The sequence below is a fragment of the Megalobrama amblycephala genome, linkage group LG4 (genome assembly GCF_018812025.1).
Source record: "Megalobrama amblycephala isolate DHTTF-2021 linkage group LG4, ASM1881202v1, whole genome shotgun sequence".
Classification (NCBI taxonomy): Eukaryota; Metazoa; Chordata; class Actinopteri; order Cypriniformes; family Xenocyprididae; genus Megalobrama; species Megalobrama amblycephala.
Window position 1 is genome coordinate 25,751,335 of NC_063047.1, and position 26,515 is coordinate 25,777,849.

At 36.7% G+C, this 26,515-nt stretch overlaps 1 protein-coding gene across 5 annotated transcripts in view; it reads right to left on the reverse strand.

The window, feature by feature from the left end:
• The window catches only part of arhgef28a (Rho guanine nucleotide exchange factor (GEF) 28a), a 76,707-nt gene that overhangs the window by 21,681 nt on the left and 28,511 nt on the right, over positions 1 to 26,515 (reverse strand). The window contains exons 5-27 of one of the 5 annotated variants that reach the window (XM_048188560.1): positions 24,506 to 24,686; positions 24,159 to 24,348; positions 21,783 to 21,843; positions 20,582 to 20,628; positions 20,294 to 20,360; positions 13,179 to 13,279; positions 11,265 to 11,554; positions 10,252 to 10,447; positions 10,006 to 10,120; positions 7,771 to 7,857; positions 7,063 to 7,102; positions 6,476 to 6,577; positions 5,818 to 5,941; positions 3,521 to 3,656; positions 3,259 to 3,314; positions 2,944 to 3,004; positions 2,686 to 2,818; positions 2,108 to 2,226; positions 1,575 to 1,715; positions 1,221 to 1,471; positions 635 to 760; positions 408 to 525; positions 78 to 329 (exon numbers count right to left, since the gene is read on the reverse strand). In XM_048188560.1, the coding sequence (XP_048044517.1) occupies positions 78 to 329; positions 408 to 525; positions 635 to 760; positions 1,221 to 1,471; positions 1,575 to 1,715; positions 2,108 to 2,226; positions 2,686 to 2,818; positions 2,944 to 3,004; positions 3,259 to 3,314; positions 3,521 to 3,656; positions 5,818 to 5,941; positions 6,476 to 6,577; positions 7,063 to 7,102; positions 7,771 to 7,857; positions 10,006 to 10,120; positions 10,252 to 10,447; positions 11,265 to 11,554; positions 13,179 to 13,279; positions 20,294 to 20,360; positions 20,582 to 20,628; positions 21,783 to 21,843; positions 24,159 to 24,348; positions 24,506 to 24,686 (2,994 nt within the window). Of the gene's footprint in view, positions 1 to 77; positions 330 to 407; positions 526 to 634; positions 761 to 1,220; positions 1,472 to 1,574; positions 1,716 to 2,107; positions 2,227 to 2,685; positions 2,819 to 2,943; positions 3,005 to 3,258; positions 3,315 to 3,520; positions 3,657 to 5,817; positions 5,942 to 6,475; positions 6,578 to 7,062; positions 7,103 to 7,770; positions 7,858 to 10,005; positions 10,121 to 10,251; positions 10,469 to 11,264; positions 11,555 to 13,178; positions 13,280 to 20,293; positions 20,361 to 20,581; positions 20,629 to 21,782; positions 21,844 to 24,158; positions 24,349 to 24,505; positions 24,687 to 26,515 lie in introns of all 5 variants that reach the window. The other 4 variants (XM_048188559.1, XM_048188561.1, XM_048188562.1 and 1 more) reach the window with 4 other exon arrangements.

Below are 26,515 nucleotides of genomic sequence, written 5' to 3' on the forward strand. Positions count from 1 at the left end.
CAAATGGCTGTTCATATGTCTTTCATATTGGCTACTGTGTGATGTGTTGTGACCATTTCATTGGACAATTTATTGACCTTTCAGTCTTCCTGTGGCCGTCTTCCAGAGCAGCGGGCCCTGGTGCAGCAAAGCCCTGCCGCTGGTGATGTCCTGCTTGCGGAAGGTGTAACCACTCTTCAGCTTGGTCGCGCACTTGTTCTCCATGCGGCCAAGGACCTCACTCATCTTCTGGTTCTGCTCGTACTGACTCACGCGCTGGTCCACAGCGGAGATCAGCTCTCGGATCAGGACTAGCGCACGAGACAGGTCAGCATGCTCTTCTGTGTGCTCTGAAACAAAGAACAAAAGAAACTGAGTCTAAACGAATGTTTGCTTGTGATTGTGTGTGTGTAGGTGAGGAAAAATACCCTCTGTGTACTGCAGTATTCTCTCCAGGAGGACAGGGTATTTCGTAATTCGCTGCGTCACTAACAAAATGCATTCTGGGATTTCTCGCCTCTTTACCAAGGAGTTGCTACTCTGTTGCTGTGGAACCAAAAAGATTAGAGTGATTAACTGAAATTCAGTGTAGCCGAAAGCATTCATAATACATCAATATGCAACTGATATAGTCATTGTGTGATTTGGCTCTCACCTTGATGAAGAGCTGAAATCTCTTGTTCTGCTGCTGAAGCTCTTTGAAGTAGCTGACCGCTTCTGTGTGATGACTGCAAAACTCACCATACACCTGCTTCATGTTCTCTGCATTCTCCTGAGAGAACTATGATGAACACAAACACACACCTGTGATGTTTCTCATGATGTACTTCATGTATAATGAATACAGTTATAATAGTTAAGCAGCAAATTACGTTGTTGTACTAGAAACACTCTCCAGACATGTATTATGAACTGTCTCAAATGAATCACTGAAAAATATATGACTCTAAAGAATGATTAGTTCATGAAAATGGCATTGCTGCTTCTCTCATGAACGTGTCAAGGAGGCCTAACTCCACCCCTAATGGGCAAACTGATTGATCACTGCTAATACATTATTCAAATCAAAATTTGTATCTGTTCATATTATTTAATTGACCAGAACTAACCTGAACTAACAATGAACAGTTGTATTTTTATTAACAAATATTCACAAAAATTAATAAATACTGTAACAAATGTGTTTGAATTTGAATTGTGTACTCCCAGAAATACATAGGATACTACTATAATTTCTATACCTGTTGCAGAAAAATGTCACCCACACGGTGGATGAGGTAGTTCTTGTTGCTGTTTGGCTGGACGCAGCTTTGCCGCCGTTCCCTCATCGCCGACAGAAAGTCACGGTGAAGGAGGAGCAGCTCATCTAAGCAAGGGAAAATCCGACCAATGGTGTCCGGATCCAGCCCGACTTCCTCCCGCATTCCCCTCCTAAAGACCTCTGCCATTACCATGAGCGTCTGTACGTGATGGAGCTCGGTCTGCATGAACTCTGAGTAAGACCAAGAGCACAAAAACACTTTCAAATGATGAACAGCTATGAACAGAACACAACTGCACAACATGTTTTAATGAGGAAGACTGTTTCAGCTGACCGTAAATGACATCCTGTCTCTTGATGATGCGTTTTTCTTGCATCTTACAGAACTGGGGCTCCACCGCTAGGCTCCATGACTCCGCCTCTAAATCCACAGCATTCATCAGCAGCTCATTCTGTAGGGGGGCATCTACAGTGTCTGAGGTGGGACACACGAAATGTTTACTTTCCTTTTAGCTGTTAAGGCAAAGTTATTCAATTTCTTTACTGGATATTTCTATACAGAATAACAATGGCTGCTGAAAATTCAACATTTTTCTTTGCATTACATTTTAACATTTATTTAAATCAGTTATTTTAAATTATAATACTATTTCTCAATATTACTGTTTTACTGTATTCTTGATCAAATAAATGTGAGCAGAAGATTCTACTTTCAACAACATTTAAAAAATATTAATTATTCAAAAAAAATAAAAAAATAAAAAAAAATAAAGGGGTGGATAGGAGGTCTCTTAACACTCTGTTGAGCTTGGAGTAGGAACATAAAATATTTCAGCAGTTATTTCATCAAATGTCCAGCTGTTTTACCTTCAATGAGGGATGAATCAGTGGATGTTGAGGACTCCATAGTTTGGAGGAGCTCCTCTGGTTGGATATTGTTCCGCCACGAGGGGGAGTCACCATCTGCTTCTGGGCTCTCACTAAGCCTGATGGAAAAAATGTCATAAATGTTTTTTTAATGTTTTTACGACACTAAGGAGTCTTAAACATTCTCACTTATTTCAACAAATAAAAACTTTGGGCACTTATGCACTCTTGGCTCATCCAAACATTTTGAACAGCTGATGTCAAGAAGTAGCAATTAAACAGAGGAAATGGAATGATAAAAGTAAAGTTAGTTAACTGTAATTCTTTTGTAGCGTGTTAAGACTACATACGCTTCCATATTGCCTAAAATTAGAATGTTCTGGTTATTTTTGGACAAAATGCACCTTTTAACTTAAAAAAAAAAAAACAAATGACCCAACTAAACGAAAAACATTTCCAGATAAATCATTTCCAGAGTTGGTTTTTAGTATATTTAAGCATATGGGTCATTAACATTAGCGTTTCATTCATCTAGCTAGTTTTTGGTTGAATATTACTACACAGTAAGAGTTTCTGACCTTTCTGTGACTGCAGGCACACTTCTGGACAGAGGGCAAGGAAGAGGAGTAGAGTCTCGTGATGTCATCACAGGAAGAGAGGCAGAGGTGGGTATCTGAGACGACGAGGAGGAACTTTCACGCACTATAAAATCTAAATGTGACAGAAAAAAGACCAAGACAGGAGTGTCAATGCGTGAAAAACAACTTTAGAGTTAAATAAGTATATAGTGGGAGTGATATTATAAGCTTTCGCTTTATGAAGCTGGTAAAACTCACTTTGAGGGAGGGAGGCTGTCCTGCTTTTTACTGTCATCACAGAATATTTGTCTTGAGGTTTCTGTAAAAGACAGTTAATATACTTTTATTAATTATTAATATCATTTTTTCAAACTTAACATTTCTTCCTTTTATGTTACACTGATTGCCAGTATTCTGTATTGTAATAATGGGGCACATCACAGATCCTCTGCACTTTGTGTCTGACCAAACATGGGCAAATGTGTCTCATGGTTTAAATTTTAAACTTAGGCAATCTATCAGACTTTGATGTAGTTAAAGAGAAAAAAAAAAAAAACCACAAGCACAGTGCACCTTCATGCATGGTGTCGATGAGTCCTTACAGCCCTTATGGACACTCACTGCACAGTCTAGGATGAAAGAGCAAAATAACAAACAATATTACAATATACACATACACACTGGCAGATTTCCATGAAATTTTCCAAAACACAAAAACGGATAGAATGATTCATTACAAGCCCCTATGTTGCCAGAAACAAAATACATCTTTTGAGATTAATAAAAATGGCAGTTTAATTATTTAAAATATTTGCTTCTACTTTAATGAACTCACATGTGCAGTGGAAGACCTCTTTCCCAGAAGCTGGCTTGCCGCAGATCTCACAAAGTGTGGACCCCAGGACAGATCCTGCTGTGAACTGGTGTCCATTGACCTGTTTGTCTTTGGTCTCTCTCTCTTTTCCTTTCCCCTTAAAAAACCAAGAGAAAGACATCAGATCACTCACAGTCCATATCACCATCTGCCATGACTGCATATTAATCCCATCTCTACACGTTTTCTGCTTGTGGAGTCAGTTTAAGTGTGACATGCTTGTGTGGCAAAAAAAAAAAGGCCATGGGAGAGTTTGCTGCTGGTAAAACAGTTACAGCCAAAAGAAAGTTTAATGATTAAAAGAGACTCCTCTGGTTGTTTTTGGGCTTAACAATCAGTCTTTACCCCCTTCTCTTTTTCATCCTTCCTTAATGGCTTTTAAATGGACATTGTGTGCAAAAACCAGGCTTAAATAGTTTTCAAACAAAAACAACATTGCATGAAGTAATATGGTGCTGTAGAAATTGACTTATAAGACTAGAAAATGAAGATTTAAACATAGATGGTAATTGTTTTTTTTTTTTAAAGTCTTTTTATATGTATTTTTTTATATTTATATGTCTCTGTGACCTTTAACATTATTTGACAAGAGATGTTTGAGATGACTAATGCTTATATATACACGTTTATATATCATAAATATATAGGAATTATTAAAATAAGCAAGATATTAAAAATATACTGTCCTTGTATATTTTTTATTTTTTTTTATTTTTTAAATGATCAATTTGTTTTGTGTTTATATACATATTACCCTTCAAAAGATTGGGGTCACACATTTTTCTTTAATGTTTCTGAAACATGTTCACCAAGGCTGCATTTATTTGAACAAAAATACAAAAATGTTATTTTTTTGTAGAAACTGTAATGCTTGTTTATATATATATATATATATATATATATATATATATATATATATATAATTTTTTATTATATATATATATATATATATATATATATATATATATATATATATATATATATATATATATATATATGTTATTTTTTTGTAGAAACTAATGCTTGTTTTATATATATATATATATATATAAATAATTTTTTATTTTTTTATTATATATATATATATATATATATATATATATATAAAAAATGTTCTTTAATAGAAAGTTCAAAATAAGAATTTATTCAGTAGTGTAGTCTACCTGATACGCAGGATTTCCACATACCCACTTAAAAAAGTGTGAGGCTACGCAGCAATCCAATTAATCACAATAAGCTTTGTGCTTTGTTGCTTTTGACATGAAACAAAGTCTCATATTTCAAATTCTGCCCATTTTACTACGAAGAAAAAACATGTTTTTTATTTCCATTTTGGCACTCTTTAATGTGGCGTGACAGATCACTGCAGCGCCTCAGTTCAAGAGAAGCGACAGCGTGAAGAGCGCATGAACTGATCCTCTCCGCTTTAATACCTATTTTACAGCGCAAAATAAACATGAATGAACATCTGAAGGTATGATAAAAGATACAGTACAACTGAAATCCGTATCATGTCTCGTGTAATAGCTCAATCAGTGTTTCAACGTGGAAAGACGTCAATAAAACAGCTTGTAAATGTCAACCAGAACAAACATATGCAGAGACCATAAACTCATTAGTCAGCAAGAAAAATGAACTTTAGAGAGGAGCATTTAGCTAAATATATGCACCATATCACATATTAATTATAATTTTTAATGTTCTTCAATAGCCTATATAATGCATGTTTGAATAAATCTGTCAAGTTGACAGCCACCATTTAAATGAGAACATTTTAAAAAAAAAACGAATTGGAGTAGAAATCATTTTAAAATTAGTAGGCCTATTATAACTTTATTATTATAAAAAAAAAAATCCTTAAGAGCAATTTAAGTTTGTATATAAATCAGTTAATTTTAACCTTCAATATTAATGTGCCAACTGATTCCCATGTATATTTTACAGCATTTATTAAGAGATTTTTGTTCTTGAGAAAATTTGTCATGTACTGTACCTGATATACAGTATATCCAAAATGACTGATATCTAATCGAATTGCAAGCTTGTGATTTGAAATGCATAACTATGATGACAGACTGGCAGGAAATGGTGCAAAACAGAAAACAAAGTCCAAACAGGGTGATATTGTGACACTGATAAGCCTCATCTTTCCATTATTGTTAATAACCTATTGCAACTTGCACTCTTAAATGTGCACTGAAAATTGCCAGCTGATAAAAACCTATGTACAAAAGTACATATATGACATGTATGTTTACCTTGTTTTTGTTGCGAGTGCTATACATTCGGCTCTTTATGAAGCTGAAAGTGCGGCTGACTTTGTATTTTTCTGACTCTGTTTTGGAAGGGATGATATATTTGTCCCATTCCTCTTCTTCAATCCTGGAACACACAAGCCCACATCCATTAATTACATGGAACATGTTATAATCACAAACACATACCTGTGCAGTGAGTGTTTTAATGATAACACAGATTTTACTTTTCAGACCATGATGCAGCAGCTGGGTAGTTTCACTAATGCATTTGTTTCAGGCCAAGTCATTCATTCTTTTCCAGGCTACAGGAAAATTAATAATTAGTCTTCACCCTCTGTGCCAAAAATAAGACATACCACCTGAGCAGTGCGGACATTCTCTGCATTTCAAACATTCCTGATTAGAAATCTTTGCTTCGTGGGAGGTGAGTTGTGAGACGAGTACCACAGTTAGGTTCACAAACAAGGAGTGTTATTACATATTTTAGTGTTGACACTGTGAACTGACAGCAGCATTTGGAGTTATCTCACAAACGTTAAAAAGCATTAGATGTGATTTCATGCCAGTGGGTAATTGTGCATTCTGGTTAGGTTATTAAAAGGATCATGCCAAGGGTGCACTTGGTGTTTTGGAGCTAGGGGACACTGTATTGACATACTCTTTGAGGAATTCGGAGAGCGTGAGGTGTTGGAGGGAGTCGGCCAGCTCTGCACTGGGCTCATCATCAGCCGACTGAGCACGCCTACGAAACCTTAACTCCCTATAGAGGTACAGTACAGCACTCTTGATTATTTATACACATAAAAGATGCATGCATTTCCATTTTAATGTATGCACAGACACATACTGTCCCTGGAGGGCGCTATTGTGCTTTGCTGTAAAAAAAAATTGTGAGAAAGACATACGGAATTTAAAATACCACATGGAAATAAGTTGACAGATATGGATGATCATATATACTGTATGAGATCCAACACCACAGACAATGGGCTCTTAACGCAGAAAGTGTACCTCACTCCCCAGCTCAAACATCTTTTTGTATTCATTTACATGCAGCCAATAATTTTGAAAAGGTTGACGGCTGAAACAGGCGCATCAACCTTCAAATCAACAGGAAGCACTCTGTCTCCTGGCAACCTTGGAGTCAGGGACACTGGAGAGTTCTGCTCAACACTGTTTTCTTCTCTGATTAATACCTAATAGAGGAATCAGGGCAGATGACAGGTTGTTAGGGATCCGAGTTACCTTTTCTCTTGAGCCTGCTCTGATGTGCTGCAGACACGTTCTGTGGAAAAGAGAATATGCATGTTGTTGATATAAATATACATTTACATTACATCTTTTAGAAATTAAAAAGGTCTCCTCCTCTCATCTGATTCTATAAACATCTGAAGGTTGATGACATCATCCTTCCTTTCCAGTAACATCTTATCAAATAATGATGACATCCCTTGAGGGTGAAGGCAGACAGACGCACTGCCATTAGGCTTCCACAACCAGCAAGCCAAGCAAAGCCATAAAAAGCTCACGCATACTGTACACACACCCAGAACAGTGTTATTAATGTTAACTAAAACTATTAACTATCATTTTCAGTAATTGAAATACAGCTTAAATAAAATATTGCCTCGGCAACAAACTAAAATAAGTTTCATTTTTTGGAGTATAAGATGAGGTACAAAAGTTATTAAAACAAACATTTTAAAAAAACAAATAAAAAAAATACTAAAACAAAAATGAAACTGAAAAAAACCAAATCTAATTAAAATATGAATACATCATAATAATAATTTAACACTGATCCATACACATTATATACACTTTTTTCAGTTATTCACTTTCTCCCACGCAAAGACGCAAAGCACGTTCAGCAGCAGAAGTGTTGCGCTTTGTTGTTAGTAGCGTGTGGCGAGCAGGCGTAACTGGCAGGCGAGCAGGCGAGGCTGTACTTACTAACAGGGTTGAGCAGAGACAGAGATTTAGACAGAGACAGGGCGTGTAGGAGAGACCTGCTGCCACTGCTGCTGGAAAGGGCGCCATCTACAGGACACAGCGGACATGACACTCACTACAGCCCGCCACTACTCTACACATACATACTGTGCTGGTTTTAAATGAAAGGGTTTGAATAAATGATTAAATGTTATGGCTGAAATGGCCAAAAACAGGTGATATCATCCTCCGTTCAAACAGAAAATAATTTTTTTGGCTGTGTCTCAAAACCAAACATTCAAACATGCCCATCCCTGCTAGAAAATCCAAGTTAAGCTAGCAGCTAAATGTTTTGGAACAAAGGTGTTAGAAGATGGATTACTGATCCAAGATGGTTTACCAGCTTATGAACAGTTTATATCATGTTCTACAAAAAACAGTTACACTATTAAATTGTTTTTTTTCCAGCAGGGATGATGTCTAAAGAAGCTGTATACATTTGCCAGCGAACTTGGTTTTGTTAGTAGTGTGTGTCTGTTCACTACAGTTTTGTTAGTGACTACCAAACATGCCTCTAGCAACCCATGATCAAGCGTAAATGCTATTACAGTACATTCTGCTATTATTTTGGTGTCTATAAAAGATTTTACAGATTTCGTAACTAGAAAGGCATATTCAAATAGGAAAAATCAGACATTTTCTCTAGGCTAAACATTAATAATCTACCAAACTGGCTTAGATTAATGGAATAGAACAAGCATGATGATGCTACTAAATGACATTCTGGGGCATTAACTTCTGCAGAAACTGGTAATTACTGGGAAAATCCCTGACTTAGTAGATGTTAATGAATGCAGATCATCTGAAGGCATTAGACACGAGCTGTATTTTGTAGCTACACCCTTTTAAAGAGATAAAACAATTGATCCAAGTAAATCATAAGCTGAAAACTATATATTTTAGCTTAGTTTCCATGAAACACATTAAGAGAGTAGGCCTGTTTCACACTGTATATGTAAGCAGTGCACAATCAAAGCAGAAGTCTGACTGTAACAGCTTTTTTTTTTTTTTTTTTGTCAGTGAAAGCGCTTCTGTAGCATAACAGAGCTGTGGCTCTATAAAGAAAATGAAGACATTTCTGGGTTGCCACATTGAGTATTGCCAAAGTCCCTTTAAGACAAGTCATTTCACTTGGTGGCCATCTTTGAAATGCCTCTCGGGCATGCAAGTGCAGCTCCTATCTCTTTGAATGGGAAAACATCATATTCTCCAAAGCTGTTTGCCAAGCTTTTGATTAAATTTTAATATCAAATTTTGTTTCTAAATGCTCAAATCATGACCAAAAAAAACAAACTATTTTTTCATCAAGCTAATGCGCATGCACAATCCTAAGTGCGCGTCTCTTGTGTCTCACTTCTGAGGTGCGCGTCTGAATGTTTCTACAGGAACCGGAGCTTCTAACGACCACTGCAGTGAGGTGATGACTTTACCAATCAGCGATTGGCTCTTATTTAGAAGGCGGGACTTTTTCTGCCATATTACGTTGCACTTTCTCCCATTCAAAACAATACGAGTGACGCATCTTGTGATATTCTATAGTCTTTGGTATTGCGTTTAACTAAATTACAAAATGGTTATCAGGAGTGTGTGTGCAATTACGAAACATTACAAACTTGATCATCATGAAATATAATTTACTTTAAGGGCATTTACATCCAAACGGTAATTAATCTACAAAGAGCAGAACACAAACCCTAATGTGTAGCTATAAACAGCTTAAATCAGCTGGATTTTTATTTACTCCACAATGCACAGTGTGAACACTTTAATCTGTGTGACATAAATATGCACTGCTTACACATGCAGTATCAAACAGGTCCTATTATAAAGAAGTGTTCCAATCTTGCTATAAAAAATAAAAAAAAAGAAAATAATCTAAATATTTTAAATGAGTTAGAAATCCCATCATCCCTTAAAAGCTCATCATGCTTAAAACAGACTAGACAGGAAATACAAGAGATGTTATGACCTCTATGCTCAGTCATTTCCAGCAATGAGAAGAAACAGATGATGCTTTCAGGAACTTTATATCACAGACTTTTGTTTATGCATCCTGACTTCTCTTTTCATATTTGACTTTACTTCCTGTCATCTGTCCCTGAGAAATGCTAACATTGGAAAAAAAAACATGCATGCCATTTGGGAACTAATGCAGGTAATGTGAGAGGTGGAAGGTGAGATGTTAGAGGATCTGACCCTGGTTGAGGTCGGTGGGTGGAGGGTGGGCATCCCTACTGAATCGTGGAGGCAGCAGGCTGATTTTAGGGGAGGTGTAGGAATATGAACGAAGACGGATGCCCTGCTCAATATCCTGAGAAAAGAAATAATAAATATTTTCACTCAGTTTGCACACAGTTGATCTTCACAGATCTTTAAAAAAATGTAATGATCATCATGTGTATAGTCTGTCCCACTGTAAGTAAGGGAAAATAGGTATGGTACCTTTGCAGGGGTGTGGTTACAGGCAGAGGAGGCGGAGTGAGAACGCGTGCAGGTAAGAACAGGGGTGGGACTAAACATATTCTGCTCATCTGTGCTGGTTTTGAGCTCAGGCTGTGGCTGGGGGAGGGGCTTCTTCATTAAAATGTCGTCATCATCATCCTCCTCGCTGTCCATTTCCAAGGCCACCAAACTCGGGCTTAGAGAGAGGATTGGACTTCTAAAAATTCTCAACAACCACTATGAGCAAGACTAGCATCACTTACACATTGTGAATAATTCATACAGTGTTGTGTGTGGCACAAACGCTCCTCTCATATCTCACGGCAAGCCCAAAGTTTTCAAATGATGGTAACATTTTTCAGCTACATTCCTGCTTAATTGGGCAGTTGCATCCAGCAAACAGGGCCAGGTGACTTGTCAGTTTGCCCTGGGATTGTTTTCTGTTTCACAGGCCTTCTATTGCATAAGTTCTCAGCAGGTTATGCTCCAGAAAGCAAGTGGTGACCCAATACAGTAAAATTTGTGTTGTTGTAAACTAGAAAACAAAATGTCCTTAAAATGTTTTCCAAACATTGAAATCTAATTCTTGCTGAAAGTGAACCTGCATTTAATGTAGTCTGTGTTGTTTTCTCATGTCACACAACCTGTCCATGTTGGCATCTGTCTGATTTGGCTACCTCAAGCCACTAGGAAGTATAAAGTGAGGATGCAAACATCCATTTATAAGTTTGGGGTTGGTACAGTCTTTTTTAAAAGGAATTAATACTTTAATTCAGCGAAGATGCATTGAATTGTACAAAAGTGACGTTAAAAGCATTAATGCTAAAAAAGACTTTTTACTGTATTATTGATCAAACAGACGCTGTCTTGGTAAACCTAGAACTCTTCCTTCAAAAACATTTTTAAAAATCTTACCAACCCCAACATTTTAAAGGGTAGTGTATAAAGTGTCAATTTTTTAAACACCTCCTGAATTGATGGACACACCAAAACATCAATGTTAGCATGCTTACCTTAGGTCACATGACTCTGTAGGTGAGCTTGAGCTGTTATAGGTCAGTTCAGCAGGTCGTGTGGCACGCATGAGTCTATCCAGCATTAGTCCAGCTGGGGAAGTGGGAGAGAAAGAACGAGAGCCGGAATGCCGTCCTCTTTGCCCTTCATCATCTTTGATAGCTGGAGACATATCTGTTATCCCTGGAGATAAGACCCCTGTATCTGACATTCGCCACATGCCACTATCTGTCCCAGAACTGCCCTCTGTGACACCTGTAACAGCGTACTTCATATTGAGGTCATTGTCCTACATCAGAAGAGAAAACAAACATATTTTAATGTAATAGAACAATGGCAATATGGTGATTAAATGGTCCCTTAAATGGACTAACGTTTTAGTCCCTTGGGGTCAGATTGACCCCAAAATTTTACAGAGCGATTGCATAAGGAAATATGCATTTTTTATATGATAAACTATATAAACTATCTTTTTTTTAAATTCATTTCTCAACTATGCATTTATGCTGTGTTTTTGTGGATATTTTGTAGTTTTTTACCTATTTACTGCACAATTATTTAACCATGCCATAAATTATTACTTATTTTTAATGAAAAAAAAATAAATAAATCACTTTAATGATGAACTTAATTAAATATAAATTGTATTTGGACATTGCTCTATGTGTTAGGGATAGAATACTACCATCTACAGGTTTGTGGAAAAACTTTAGGAATTATAGTTAAAGAAAGAAAGTGCAATGACCACATATATCCAATAGAGGTCAATAGGGACTCATTTCATTTTCACTTCATTTTCTTGATGCTTCAACTTCTCACAACTTTATGATATATTTTGTGAACATGCTTGTTCCATGTTTCCTTTATGCTCTAGTTTAGTCCTTCATTTATGTATGGAAATTTTTCAGATTTATGCCAGTTTTGTTGATTTTATCTGACAATTTCTACAAAAATGCCCTCTGTTGCAGTCACACACTTTTGTGTGTGTGTGTGTGTGTGTATGAGATAGAACGCTCGTTCCACTTTGTGTTTATGGTCAAGGACCAGAACTTTATTTACATGTAAAATATTTTACTTTATTTCAGATTTATGCCAGTTTTGTTGATTTTATTTGCCAATTTCTATAAAAATGCTCTCTGTTGCAGTCACACACGTGTGTGTGTGTGTGTGTGTGTGTGTGTGTGTGTGTGTGTGTGTGTGTGTGTGTGTGTGTGTGTGTGTGTGTGTGATAGAAAGTTTGTTCCACTTTGTTTATCTGACCCCGAGGGACTTTCACTGTGATTTTTTTTTTTACACACCTTTACAACCAAATCAAACCCAGATTTTTTTTGTGCATGTTTAGATAGATTATTTAGGAAAAGTCACAGAGTCTCATGCTTCTGAGATGAAGGGAACACTTTTTAAAAACAAAGGAAACTGTCAGCAGGGACCCATTAAGGGGTAAAGAGGTAGTTCACACAAAAATCTGTCAATCACGATTTTCACTGTATGCACAAAAAACCTGACATTTTTCAAAATATCTTCTTTTGTGTTGAACAGAAGAAATCATACAGGCAAACAAATTATGACAGAATTTTCATTTTGGGGTGAACTATCCCTTTAATTTAGTCAAACTCAAAGTCATGGTTCTTTTATCAGTGGGTCTAAGTATTTAAACGCAAAGCCTGATGTCACATAAATCAACTAAAGACTTTTGTGGCAGTAAAAAAGTTGCGGCTTAAAGTTCAGGCTACAGTATGCAAGATCAAATAAAGACTTTCCCCAAGACTTTCCCAGAGATCAATCATAAGATAAAGGCACTAAATGAAGGGAGGAGATGGGATTTGGATGAAAAATGTAACAGCTGAGTGTCTGTATATCTGGCATACTGAACGAGCGGATTTATAGGAGCAGCGATATGTGTGGCGTCTGACCTTAGTAGAACCTCTTAGCATGGCAGTGAGCCTGACAGCAGCAGCGCCTGCGGAATGAAGGGGAAATGGAGCGCAGGAACCAGGAGAAGAACACAACTTCTCTGTCAAAACAAAAAAATACTGTAAAATTGATGCATGTGTGTCAATACAACTGGATGGAAATGCAGTGTCAATGATATTTAAAAGTTAGCTAATAAAAACAAATGTAAGTAACAGCTGTCACTTCACATGCTCTTGACTTTGTTCTGTTCTCTGGAAAACTTTGTGTGCGCATGTGTTTTGACAATATCTGAATGCCAAGATGGCATTCAGAAGAAACCAGTAAAATAGAAAATAGCACAACAGCATCTCTTTATGGCCGTAAAAGATTCTGTATACTTTAAGGAGTTTTACTTTCCCACAGTTAACACTATATTTCCCTGTGCATTTATATTTCTTTAAGACCCCAAAAAAATCTATCATTACAGTCCTACACTACCGCTCAGAAGATTGGGGTCTTGTAGATTGTTTTTTTTTTTTTTAGAAATTAATACTTATATCTATACTTTTATTTTATAGGATACATTGAATTGACCAAAGTGACAAAAGATTTGTATTTCACATAAATGCAGTTCTTTTGAACTGCTATTTATCAAATAATCCTAAAAAAAGGATCATGTAACACGACTTAAGTAATGGCTGCTGAAAATTCAGCTTTACCATCACAGGAATAAATTACATTTAAAAATATATATTAAAATGGACAACTGTAAAATTGGAATACTATTTGACAAAACTATTGTTTTCAATGTATTTTGATTAAATAAATGCAGCTTTGGTGAGCATAAGATACTTCATTCCAGAAACATTTGAAAAAACTGACCAAAAAAAAAAATAAATGTTTTGAAAGTTACTGTATATTTTCTCTCACGCCACCTCATCAAGTGAGGAATACCAAAAAGTGAGCTATTTTAAGCAAACTTGCTATCTGCTTAAATAAATAACTGATATTTTCATTAAAATATTCTAAACTATGAATAAGAAACCTGAATAATAAATTATTTTCTGGGCACACACACACATAATTTGTGGTCCCAATGCAGACAAAGTGGTGCAGTGTGTAAAGAAAATAGAAAAAACAGACATTCACTCTTTTTTTCCCACACCCATTCGTAATGATCTTTACAGGTATGTGCCGAAACACAAACTTACACAAGTACCTATCCGTTTAAATGACAAAATCTTCCACCGACAAACACATAATATATAGAATTAAAGATAAAACACAAACACACCAAGATTACATTACAAAGGAAAGATGTGTATATGTTGGAATGTAATCAACTGTGTGTGTTTGGTTTAACTGGTGTGTACAGTATGTTGCAGGGGTACCCTGTCATGAAGGATGCATGTGAAGGCACTCCAGCAACAACGGAAAAACCAGATACTGACGTCAACTCCGTTTCATTCCTCTCCACACACACAGACTTTACTCATTCAGATCACTTGGTGAATCACACAACTGCAGGAAACAAACAGTGCTCATGTGTGCTGAATCCCCATCAACTCAAAAGCAGATGTGCTGCTACTGCATTTATAAAACTAGCACAATACCTGTTTTCCAAAAGCTGAATGATGCAGTTTTGCTTTCAATGGATGAATGCTGACGACTCGCTTAATTTGCCATGTGACTGGCAGTGAAGTTTTTCCTTTATCGTTTTTGGATGGTACCTCTGACTACACCATTTTTGGTCAGGATGACCATACACATTTTTGAGGGGAGAAATGAAAGACTAACACCAGTGGAATGACCACTGTAATGTCCTTTCAAAAACATCTCACTGTAAGCCTGGATTGAAACTCATTTTGTACGACAATACCAGCTATTTGAGCTCTGACTCATGGCTGAATTAAGCCTGTAACGCTGCCCTGCACCACAGACCAAAAACAATTGAATCACTTAGACTAAAAGTCTTTGTTTGTCTCTCATGACTTTGAAGTTGGCTTTTTTTTTTTTTGTCTGTGTATGTGTGCTTTATACATGCATTGTATATGTGTGTCTTTGTTGCATGCATCATTCATACAGACCGGCTCTCTCTCTCTCTCTCTCCCTTACTCTCTAGTTACCTGCTTTTGATGTCCGTCTCCGGATTCTCATCTTTGGGAAGGATGGCCATGAGTAGTTAAATGGAGAGTCTGAGTCAGAGTCCATGTTTTTAATTTTTCTCAACTGTTCCGTTTCGTAAAACTCATAACAGTAAAATCACCAAGCAGTTACCCAGGAGTTTAAGAGCACCTTTCCAAAAAATGCAGATTCCACAGATAAGCTTTGAGGAGATGAGTCTGTGTGTGTTTGTGTGTGTGTCGGAGAAGGTGGGCTCAGTCTTGACACTCTATACTCCCACTTTTTTTTGTTGCAGAGAGAGTCAGGGCTCAAACTGGACCTGGGAGAGCATGACAGAGGGATTTTCAAAATAAGGTGTCTGTAGGAATCTGGAAGGTCAGCCAAGGTTTAGGAATCATTAACCATACACGCTAATAAAACCCCATGAGGTCCCGGGATGCAGAAAGACACACACCTCCCCTCACTCTTTATAAACAAATAATACAGCAAACTGCAATTTCACTGTGAAACAAATCACCATAATTATTTTTTATAAAATCATGATAGAAAAAAAAATCTTTTCAATGCAACTTCGCACCAGCAAGAACGAGTCATGTATCACCTTAAAAACAGTACAAGAACAGGCCAAACTGACTTGCAACATACATACATTCATTAATTTCAACAACAATTCCAGAGCAGCGGACTATTAATAGCTGTACAAATCAAAGACTTACTCAATTCTGAGTGCGTGTCAGAATTTTGCCTGGAAATCTGTGCTGTTATATTGGCTCCATTTCTCACCGTTACTGGAAAATCAACAGCCCTAATGCTGAACTGATTGCTACTGATAACTAAACATATCAAAACAGAAACAGATATTTGAAATTAAACTGTTCCACAACAAAATAAAACTTCCAGCATTAGACAGACTCAAAAAGACACCAAATCAACCTCAAATCCTACAAACTCAATCCTACACATCCCAAATATACAAAAATATCCAAATTAAATTCAGCAGCACAAACTCATAAAATCAACCTCAATAAAATACTCAACAACATACATTAAGGCCAAAATCTACTAGTTAAAAGACCAAGTCACCACCAGCCAGGAACTTTTAAAATGCAGTATTACAGCCAGGTGTGTGTGAGCCCAAGTCGAGATGTATTACTCTCTGCATGTGGTGGACATTCAGTCTCTGCTAGAGAACCACTCAGTGTGTGTATGTGTCCGTCCTTCAGCAGGAACATGTGTTCCAGTAATCCAAACAGCAGACTCATTCAGCCCAGCAAGAGTCTTAAAAGCCAACAAAGACTTTCATTTCACAAGTTTGATTTCTAAATGATACCATGAGTGTAATTATACATATCTGCGTGTAGCTCTTTAGAAATCCTGTTTATGAAGATAGATCTCCTGATAGGTGAAGGTGAGTAAACAAAAAAATGTCAGACTTAATTCCTTTTTTTCTTATATCCTCTTGTCCATGTTCTTATTCCTTCACTTCAACGACAGCCACATTGTACATTCAGTTTAAATAGAGCCCTCCAGAATGGTTTGCTTCCAGTCGGCCTCCTCTTTTCTGTGGAGTGTGACTGTTTTAGTCTCTCAAGAAATCTGGGCTCCAACCCCAACTCTCTCCTCCCTCTGCCTCCAGAGTTTTTAGTGGCTAACCGTCTGTGTGAGAGTTTGTGTTTAAACCGAGAAATGGAGGAATAAGAGTTCAGTAAAAAAAAATGAGAATAGGTTAGTGAGTGTGAGTGCATATTAATTGAATAAATTAATAAATATTCTTATAATCATTGTCATGATTAAGACCCTGCACTACTGTTCAGAAGTTTGAAGTAAAAAAAAAAGATTTTAAAAAGATTAATAGACAATTATACGACAATTACTACAGAGAAAAATCAGCTCAAGGTTGATCAACCCAAGGTCATTTAGCAAAGACCTTTGAATCTTTTGTGTGGTGCAATTTAATAATTGTAATATTTAATAATAATTTTTAAATAATTTTATCACCCAAGCTCAACAAGTATGAAATATCACCCATAGGTCATACAACTTTCTTCCTCAAAAACTGACAAGGCTCACACTATTTAGTTTTCTTTCCTTAAAAAGAAAATAGGGGAAAAAAGCATGAGATTATTCACTCAAGTCTTTTTTTCTAGGTTTAACCAAACAAAAAACAAATCTGTCCAAAGACTCCTAAAACCTACTAAAGTAACCCCTGAGGTACACATAGGCCTGTTTGGGAATCATGAAGGTAACCGGGAGAAATCAGTGAGAGCATCTGTATTAGGATGAGGAACACGTTCTGTGGGATGGGCTAAATTTTAAAGCATTATCTTAAATGTCAGCTTTTGTGCAAGTTCAAAAATCGAAGCTTGTTAACATTCCTTCCTCCACTTTACAGTTGAAACTGTGAATGTGCATGTGTGTGTGAGAGGGTGGTTCTGTTGAAGGGGCCAGTGCTGTTTCAAAAGAAAAGAGCCCATCTTCTGTCCTGCTTGCTGAGCTATAAATCTCCCTCTGTTCCTCTAAAAGACTTAAAAAAAAAAAAAAAAAAAAAATTGCAATTTTAACCAAGGACAGCAGATCCATAAGAGCAATAGAGGCGCCTGTCCTCCACAAGGCACTTTTTCCCCCTGAGCAACAATGACAAACTAATCAATGAACACTGAACAGAAGGCCTGCCCTGCACTATTTCATTTAGATGGAAAATGAGTATGTTCAGTTGCCAGTGCCTGCTACTTTGTAATCGTACTTATAATACACTGAGAGTATGATTAAAAACACAAGACGTCTGTTTTGAATAAACATGATTTTGCTCTAACCTCAAAGAATCCTCTTAAATTAAATACTTTCCTTTTCATTCTAGCCAAACTGATTCAGCTACACTGATATGAAGTACGTTAACATTAGTTCAATAAGAAAATGCATGACTACTACATATTCAATAACCCCCCCATGCGTGCACGTACCTACACAATAAATCAAAGGCAGTCAACATCACATTTCCTTGTTGATGTTTACTTACAAAGAACTTCATAGGCCATTAGAAATGACATTTTCATCAAACAAAACAAAAAACGCACAAAAAAACAATATTTTTCTCCCCAGTACAAACAGAATGTCTATTGAAATAAAGCTGCAAAAATGACTTTTTCCATCCATTTTTTAACGTCAGAAATCCAACATGCCACATGAGTCATGACCATCCAGTGTTCCATAACCAATTCCATATAAACAAAATATTAGAATACTTGAAATTCTTAAATGCTCTGTTCAAAACCTAGTGAGCTCCTTACAGATACAAGATACAGCAGAAGTCTGTTCCAAACATTAATTATGATTCCTGCTATAGTAACTTTTGGCCAAAGTCTAAGGCAGCATTCTAATGGACCATAACGCACTGCAACAAGCTCAGTGAGAAATTAAACCCAAGATGGCCCTATGAGATGGAAAAAAATGCTAATTATATATAAAATTGTGTTTGCTATATTTTTATGCTTATTAGAGTATCACCAAAGTCCCTTTAAGACAAGTCATTTCACTCGGAGGCCATCTTTGAAACGCCTCTCAGGCATCATGGGCATCCATGCAGCTCCTATCTCTTTCAATGGGGAAACATCAAATTCTCCAAAGCTGTTTGCCAAGCTTCCGATTAAATTTCAGATTTGAAATCACCAATGAAATCTGACAACAACTATCTCATAATTTTTTTCCCAAATGCTCGAATCATGACAAAAAAAAAAAATTATTTTTTAGGCTAGATCAAGCTAATGCGCATGCGCAGTCCTAAATGCGCGTCTCTTGTGCCTCATTTCGGAGGCGCGCGTCTGACTGTTTCTATAGAAACCAGTACTTCTAACGGCCGCTGCAGTGACGCGATGACTTTACCAGTCGGCGATTGGCTCTTATTTTGAAGGCGGGACTTATTCCGCCATATTGCGCGTTACACTTTCTCCCATTCAAACCAATACGAGTGACATGTCTTGTGTTATTCTATAGTCTTTGGTATCACACTGTTAGCTTAGCAACATGGCATGCTAACACCAAATTGTATTGTAACCAAAGACTATAGATATAGAAAGATGGTTCACTCCAAAACTGCAACGTGCAATATGTCGGAATACGACCCACCTTCTAAGTAAAAGAGCCAATCGCTGATTGATAAAGTCATTAATAAAGTCATTGCGTCACTGCAGCTGCCTTTAGAGGCTCCGGAGTTCCCATAGAAACCTGAGACTCATGCTTAGGACTGCACATGCGCATTGGCTCGTCTATGCTGAAAAATAAGCGTTTTTTAACACTATTTGAGCATAAGAAACAACATTTATGGGACAGGTGATGTCAGATTTTGTTGCTGATTTGAAATTTGTTATTTAATTGTGAGTTTGGCAAGCAAGTTTTGAGATTTCAGGATTGCCCTATTCAAATAGATAGGACTTGGATGCCCGAAATAGCTGCCTGGAGGCGTTGCAAATATAGCTGCCGAGTGAACAGATTTTATCTGAGTTGCTGCTACTGTAGAGTGTTCACTTATGAGAATCCATGACAAAAAATGGTTATGAAATACTAAATAATACTGTTTTCAGCACAACAAAACACTTGTAACATTACAAGTGGCAAAGGTTTGGGGTTGGAAATGATTTTTTAACATTTTAAAAAAAGTCTCTTATGCTCACCAATGCTGCATTTATGTAATCAAAAATGCATTAAAACATAATGAACTATTATTACAATTTTCAGACAACTTTTTTCTTTTAATATGCAATTTATTCCTGTGATGACAAATCTGAATTTTCAGCATCATTACTCCAGTCTTCAGTGTCCCATGATCCATCAGAAATCATTCTAATATGCTGTTCTGATGCTCAGGAAACATTTCTTATTATGAATGTTGAAAACAGTTGTGCTGTTTAATATTGAAAACCATGATACATTATTTTTCAGGATTCTTCAGAAAGTTCAAAAGAACAGCATTTATTTGTAATAAAACACATCAGTAAATGGATGGATGCATGTGTACCTGAGTTAAATGTGTTTAGATCTTCATCCTCTTCATCTAGGCAGAGAACAAGCTGTTCTTCAAAGACCTGAAAAACAAGATGACAAAAACAAACTCAGACAACACAATTGAACTGTTTTGAACAGACCAAAATAAGAACACGGGTATGAACATCTGTCCATTAGCAAACAGAAAACCCCCACAAGAGCACATATGGCACGTCTAAAGAAGACTAAGTGATCTATTATTGTGGTTCTGATTCCAGGAATTGATTTATACACACTCAAACACAAAAATAACTCCACTCACACTATCCACCAGGGCTTGGTCCTCAATTCTAAGTTGACTGTTCAGATCTGAGAAGCAGAAACAACACATACAACATGAAAATTGATTTCCACTTGTACACAATTGCCAAACCTGTTGAGTAATTCATAAAATGGACACATTCTCAACTAAGCTAAAGGAAAAAAAACAAACACAAACACTTTTCGGTTAGAAAACCTGAGACACCTATCACCATGTTGAGCAGTGACAGGAAGTGTCTGCACATTAAAGTCAAAGGGTCACAGAGGCTAAACCTGCTGAGGCTCCCTGCTGGCAATCTCTATATACTGTCTCTTTATACTGTAGCATTTACATCATGCCATTTCTTCTTCATTAGTCCAACTGTAGGCGGATTATTTCTCTGTCTTACCCCTCCCAAACATATAGTGTCTCTGTCTCTCAGCCCACCCAGGAGGAATGTGTCTCCTCATACTGGACATGTTTGGGAAACCAGCCGGAGGTCCCTCACAAAGACTGCTCTGTGTGTGTGTGTGTGTGTGTGTGTGTGTGTGTGTGTGTGTGTGTGTGTGTGTGTGTGTGTGTGTGTGTGTGTGTGTGTGTGTGTGTATATATTAGTGTATGTGTATTCCTCATCCCACATTCTACCACAATGTCCTCCTGACTGAGCCAAATTCACCCAATGTACTCTAACAACCCTGCCAGACCTAACTCACAGTGACAGACAGACAGTATGAGAGAGAGAGAGAGAGAGAGAGAGAGAGAGTCGGGTGTGGGGAGAGCTGGGGTCAAGAAGAGGGAAAGGAACGAGAGACAAACAGAAAAAGAAAAAGTAGAATAACAGAAGGAGGATTGAGGGTAAGTGAGAGCCAGAAGAGAAGAAAATTTATCACATCAGCAGGATGAAACGTGATAAGACCTTGGCGAGAGCAAAATATAGAAACTTGTCATAAAATAAACCCAAGACAGGAGGAGTAAAATAAAGTGAAAAATAATAATATGAACATTATGGCCAGCTGTGATCCTGTGGAGTTTGAATTCTCACCACACGGCTTATATCTAATTTCCAGAAACCCACAAATATCAATTGAAATCTTAGACTGTAGATTAAAATTTTAGCTTAATAGTTGGATTGAGTTAATTTTTACTAACAAGGGCAAAAACGTTAACAGACAGACAGTCTGTTTAATTGGGGTAAAATCCATTGAAATGAGCTCTGGCTTACCTGCATCACATACATCAGATGTGTGCACACTCCCCTCAGACGGCTCGCTCAGTCGCCCCACCTGTAACACGAATATCAAACTGTAAGGGTTGATACAGAATCACATTTGTGTTTGACAGCAGTGGAATGAAGGTTTGGATTAAGAAGAGAAAGCGGATTACTGACTGAATTTTTTGCGTTGTGAATAATTCACATAATGGCAAAGAAATAGCTGTAATACTTCAGGCCTGATCATAAATTCACACATTCTTAAGAGTTTTGATACACATATGAAATACAATCTGATCTTGTTTATATGTAAATACAAAGTAAAGCAAGAAAGCATTTTTAAAATCTCATTTTGACTGGATGTACACTACCATTCAAAAATTCAGGGTCAGTAAGATTTTTTTAAAGAAATTAATACTTTTATTCAGAAAGGATGCATTAAGTTGATCAAAAGTGACAGTAAAGACATTTATAATGTATGGTGTTCTTTTGAATTTTCTATTCATGAAAGAATAAAAAAAAGAAAAAAAAAAAAAACCATCACAGTTTCCACAAAAAAAAAAAAAAAAAAAAATGAAGCGGCACAACTATTTTCAACATTGATAATAAGAAGAAATGTTTCTTGAGCAGCAAATCAGTACATTAGAACTATTTCTGAAGGATCATCTGACACTGAAGACTGGAGTAATGATGCTGAAAATTCAGTTTAGTCATCACAGAAATAAAATATATTTTAAAATATATTAAAACAGAAAAACTTTTCTTTTTTTTCTTTTTTTTTTTTTTTTACATGTGAGGCTTCTTTCAAAAACAAAACAACAACAAAAAAAACTTTTAAACTACTGTACATTTATCTTTTAAACCATGTACAATTACAAATATAGTTTAGAGAAACAGCACAGGTACATGATTTACAGCACTTGTAATCTCTCTGGTGATCTTGCGCTGCTTGCCAGCAGTTGTTATATGAGAAATACCAGTCTGCAGCTCAATGCAATACCTGTAAACGATACTGTAAACTGTAATAAAACTTTCCAAAGTTATGACTTCAGTCATTTATAGGCTCATAAAACTCTGTTTCACACATCATTCTCCTGTAACCTGCTCTTAGTGGTTTATTTCTAGATGGCAGATGAAAAATGTTGTGGTGTATTTCTAACTGGGGATTATTTTACCTGCAGTGTTTCATAGTTCCTATAACTATTGGCAGACGTGTTCGCACCACAGGAACTGGGAACGATTATTTTTTTTTTAGGAATGCCTTTTGGGTGGACTAAATTAGCTGCTACTTCAGAGTAGGGTCTAGGAACTAACCGTGAGGAAAAGTGTATGTTGACTGGCCGAACGCGTGCCATACGAAACACCGGCACCCACCATTTTTAAAAAGTTGTGTAAACACAGTTTACATATATACTTACTCCACGAACATAGAAAGCACAGTCACCGAAGTCCAGGCACATCTCAAACTTTACAAGAGTTGTTGACATTGCTGAAAAACCGCACTTAAATGATGTCACAGTCGGCCGGTTTATGTCACTTCAGAGTTCCTACTTCCGGTGCGAATGCACCCAGGATAATGGTCCTAGGGGATCAATTAGTTCTCAAGGGATCGCCCTGGTGGATAGTTCCTGTAACCCGTGCGAAAAACCCTACACTTTCACATGGCAAGCACATACAAATAACTATTCTGATATTATATAAAAGTTTATTTATTCAGAATACACAGCTAATTTTGAATTCTTCTGAAGAACGGTCAATAGAGAAAGATGATTTTGGGGTCCAGATGGTGCAGTTATACAGCATCTACCAGCTAACAAGTCTAACAAGACCAGCTGATCTTTGACCCCTTGATCTGGATGACTGGCAGATTGAGGGAGGTTCAAAAACAGCCATCATTTTCGCAATTGTATTTTGTAATGCTGCAAGAAATACAGTTTACTTTTAAACTCTTCAAAAGTAAAAAAAAAAAAAAAAAAAAAAGAAAGAAAAAAAAAAGAAAGAAAATAATCAGAAATGCTTAGTTAAACTTAGAGAAAAGATTTTTTTATGTCTCTTTACATACTACTTATTCAGGCAGAATTTAAAAATGACCAAGGATTTCAGAGAGCACAATTAACAGTGAAAATCAAATTGAAACTGGACTGTTTAGGCTCATAATAGCAGTTTTTATAACCTGAAAATAATGCCCAAATATTATAAAACAGTCATTGTTCCTGTCTGTTGTTTGTGTTGTCTGTCATTTCACAATCCTTCCTTTTTACAAACAATAACTATGAGCTTTCCACATTCTTTAGATAGCTCCACAAGACAAGACAGAAAACAAATAAAAGATTTTCCTTGAAATTTGTGTACATGGGCATGTAAGCAAGTATGCAAACGCAGACTCACCCGTGCGAGTGTATCCGGCTCTCTGCTCTTCTCTCTATACAGCTGGATGCTGCTTTGTGTATCTATCGGTGTGCCGTGTTTGACAGTCAGGGTAATAGATTCGGTGACGGGACAGATACGGAGCTGGTGAGAGCCGTCAGTCCATATCTGACACATCCACACTGGCCTCCATGCGCTGCTACTTGAGGGACTGATCATAACGCAGTCACAAGACACAAGTTCACATGAAACTCAGCCCACACTGTACAATGGATCAATGACTAAAGTGACACATCAGTGATTAATGGATCTTTTTAAGATGTAATCTAATTATAGTATATTGTATCAGGCTGGATGGAGTGACTCACTCTGTTAGAGCGCTGATGAGCACTGGGTCTCCATGCTTCTGAGCCAGTGTGAGAGGACTCTGCCCTTCATAATTGGCCATGGAAACCATCCTCTGACCTTCAGACTCCTGGAGGAAGTGACTGAGGTGGGGAAACCCCAAACGTACGGCCACATGTAAAGGCATTTCCCTGGAAAGAAGATCTGAAAGAGACAGAGAACGACAAGCGATCAGACTTAGAAAATCATGTACGGCATGTATGGCTTTTTCACGCTTGTAATTTAGAAAAGTTATTTTTCTATTCATTTGATTTTACTGACAAACTCAATTGAAAAACTCTCCCTTTTCCATGTTGGCAGAAATAAGCTATTTATAAGATGCACAAGTATTAAAAGGACTTGTAATATGTGTGTATGCAATTTGTGGAGATACTGTAATTTGTAGAGAGTGTGTTTCATGTTTTTCAGTGATGCACCACCAAATTCTCTTTCATTCTACCCTCAGATTTAGCCCATTGTATAGTATCATTTCTTTTTCACTATACTAGTATGACTGCATCCTAAAACCCTGTACAGCTGTGGTCCATAACCATTTTTGACATCATGTCCTGAAACTGAAATAATTTTTCCCCTCAATAAATATGCCATCACTATGGTCTTCAGTTCTCTCCACAAATTCTCAATTGCATTCCAGTCTGGACTCTGGCTTGGCCACTCCAAAAGGTTGATATTGTTCTCTGCCAACCATTTCTTAACCACTTTTGTTGTCTTTTGGTTCGTTATCTTGTTCGAAGGTCCAGTGCATCCCTAGGCCTCAAGTTTTTCTGCAGACTGCCTGATGTTTTGCTCCAGAAGCTTACTGTAGTCTTCTTTTTTCATGATGCCATTTATCTTTAAAAGGCTGCCTGGCCCATTGGCTGAAACCTCAAGGACCTAGAGATCTGTGCAAAAGAGGAATGGTCCAAAATCCCAGTGGAAATGTGCAAAAAACTGGTCACTAATTATAAAAACCGTTAGACAGCTGTGATGAAAAATAAAGGCGTTGCCATGGATTATTGAGAAAGGGTATAAATAATTGTGAACATGGAATGTTTTGTCAAAATGCAAAAAAAAAAAAAAAAAAAAAAAAAAAATTATATATATATATATATATATATATATATATATATATATATATATATATATATATATATATATATATATATATATATATATATATATACATATATATGTGTGTGTGTGTGTGTGTGTGTGTGTGTGTGTGTGTTTTGTGCTCTGTGTAAACAAGCAGTAGTCTGATAACAGGTTTAATGATAAGACAGTGGTTCTCAAACGTGATTGACAATATCCAAAGGTCGCTCCTCCATATTCACTAAGCTGCTTGTTTTCAACCTTTTTTATTGATATATTGAATTAATTAACCACAATTAATTTTGTGATTCCATAAGTTATGTTCTGTGTTGCAGAATTGTATGTTCTTCAATAAAACAACAGTTATTGAGGGAAAATAAAATATAAATTAGATTTTCAGTTTATATTTTAATTTTAAGTTTATTTTTAGCATAATATTTAAAATAAAGTTAGAAAATGGTCATATTTAATAATAATTTATTAATTTAAATACTTTTATGTCTTCCTGAGGCCCAGTTGTAAGTTTGCTGAGGCCCCCTAGTGGACCTCGGCCCCCTGTTTGAGGACCACTGGTCTAAGAAATAATAGACCATATTACCCTGATGGACTCTCACATCAGTTGTAGTTCAAACAGACAGCTAATCTCACATCTGGTCATAAACATGTGGTAGGGTGACAAAATCATATGGTCTCTGCAATATTTAAGGAAGGTAAATTCAATTATTTAATCCAAGCTGGCCCTCAAACTACAGTGTGTGTGTGCCACAAATATTTAAAGGGCAAGATGTGTAGATCTGAGTCCAAACCTGCTCATCAGGTTATCGCAATAAACACAAATACAGAATGATTTCCATCATGGACTCACTATAAGCAATCTTAATTTGAATAAAAATCAGGAGGTT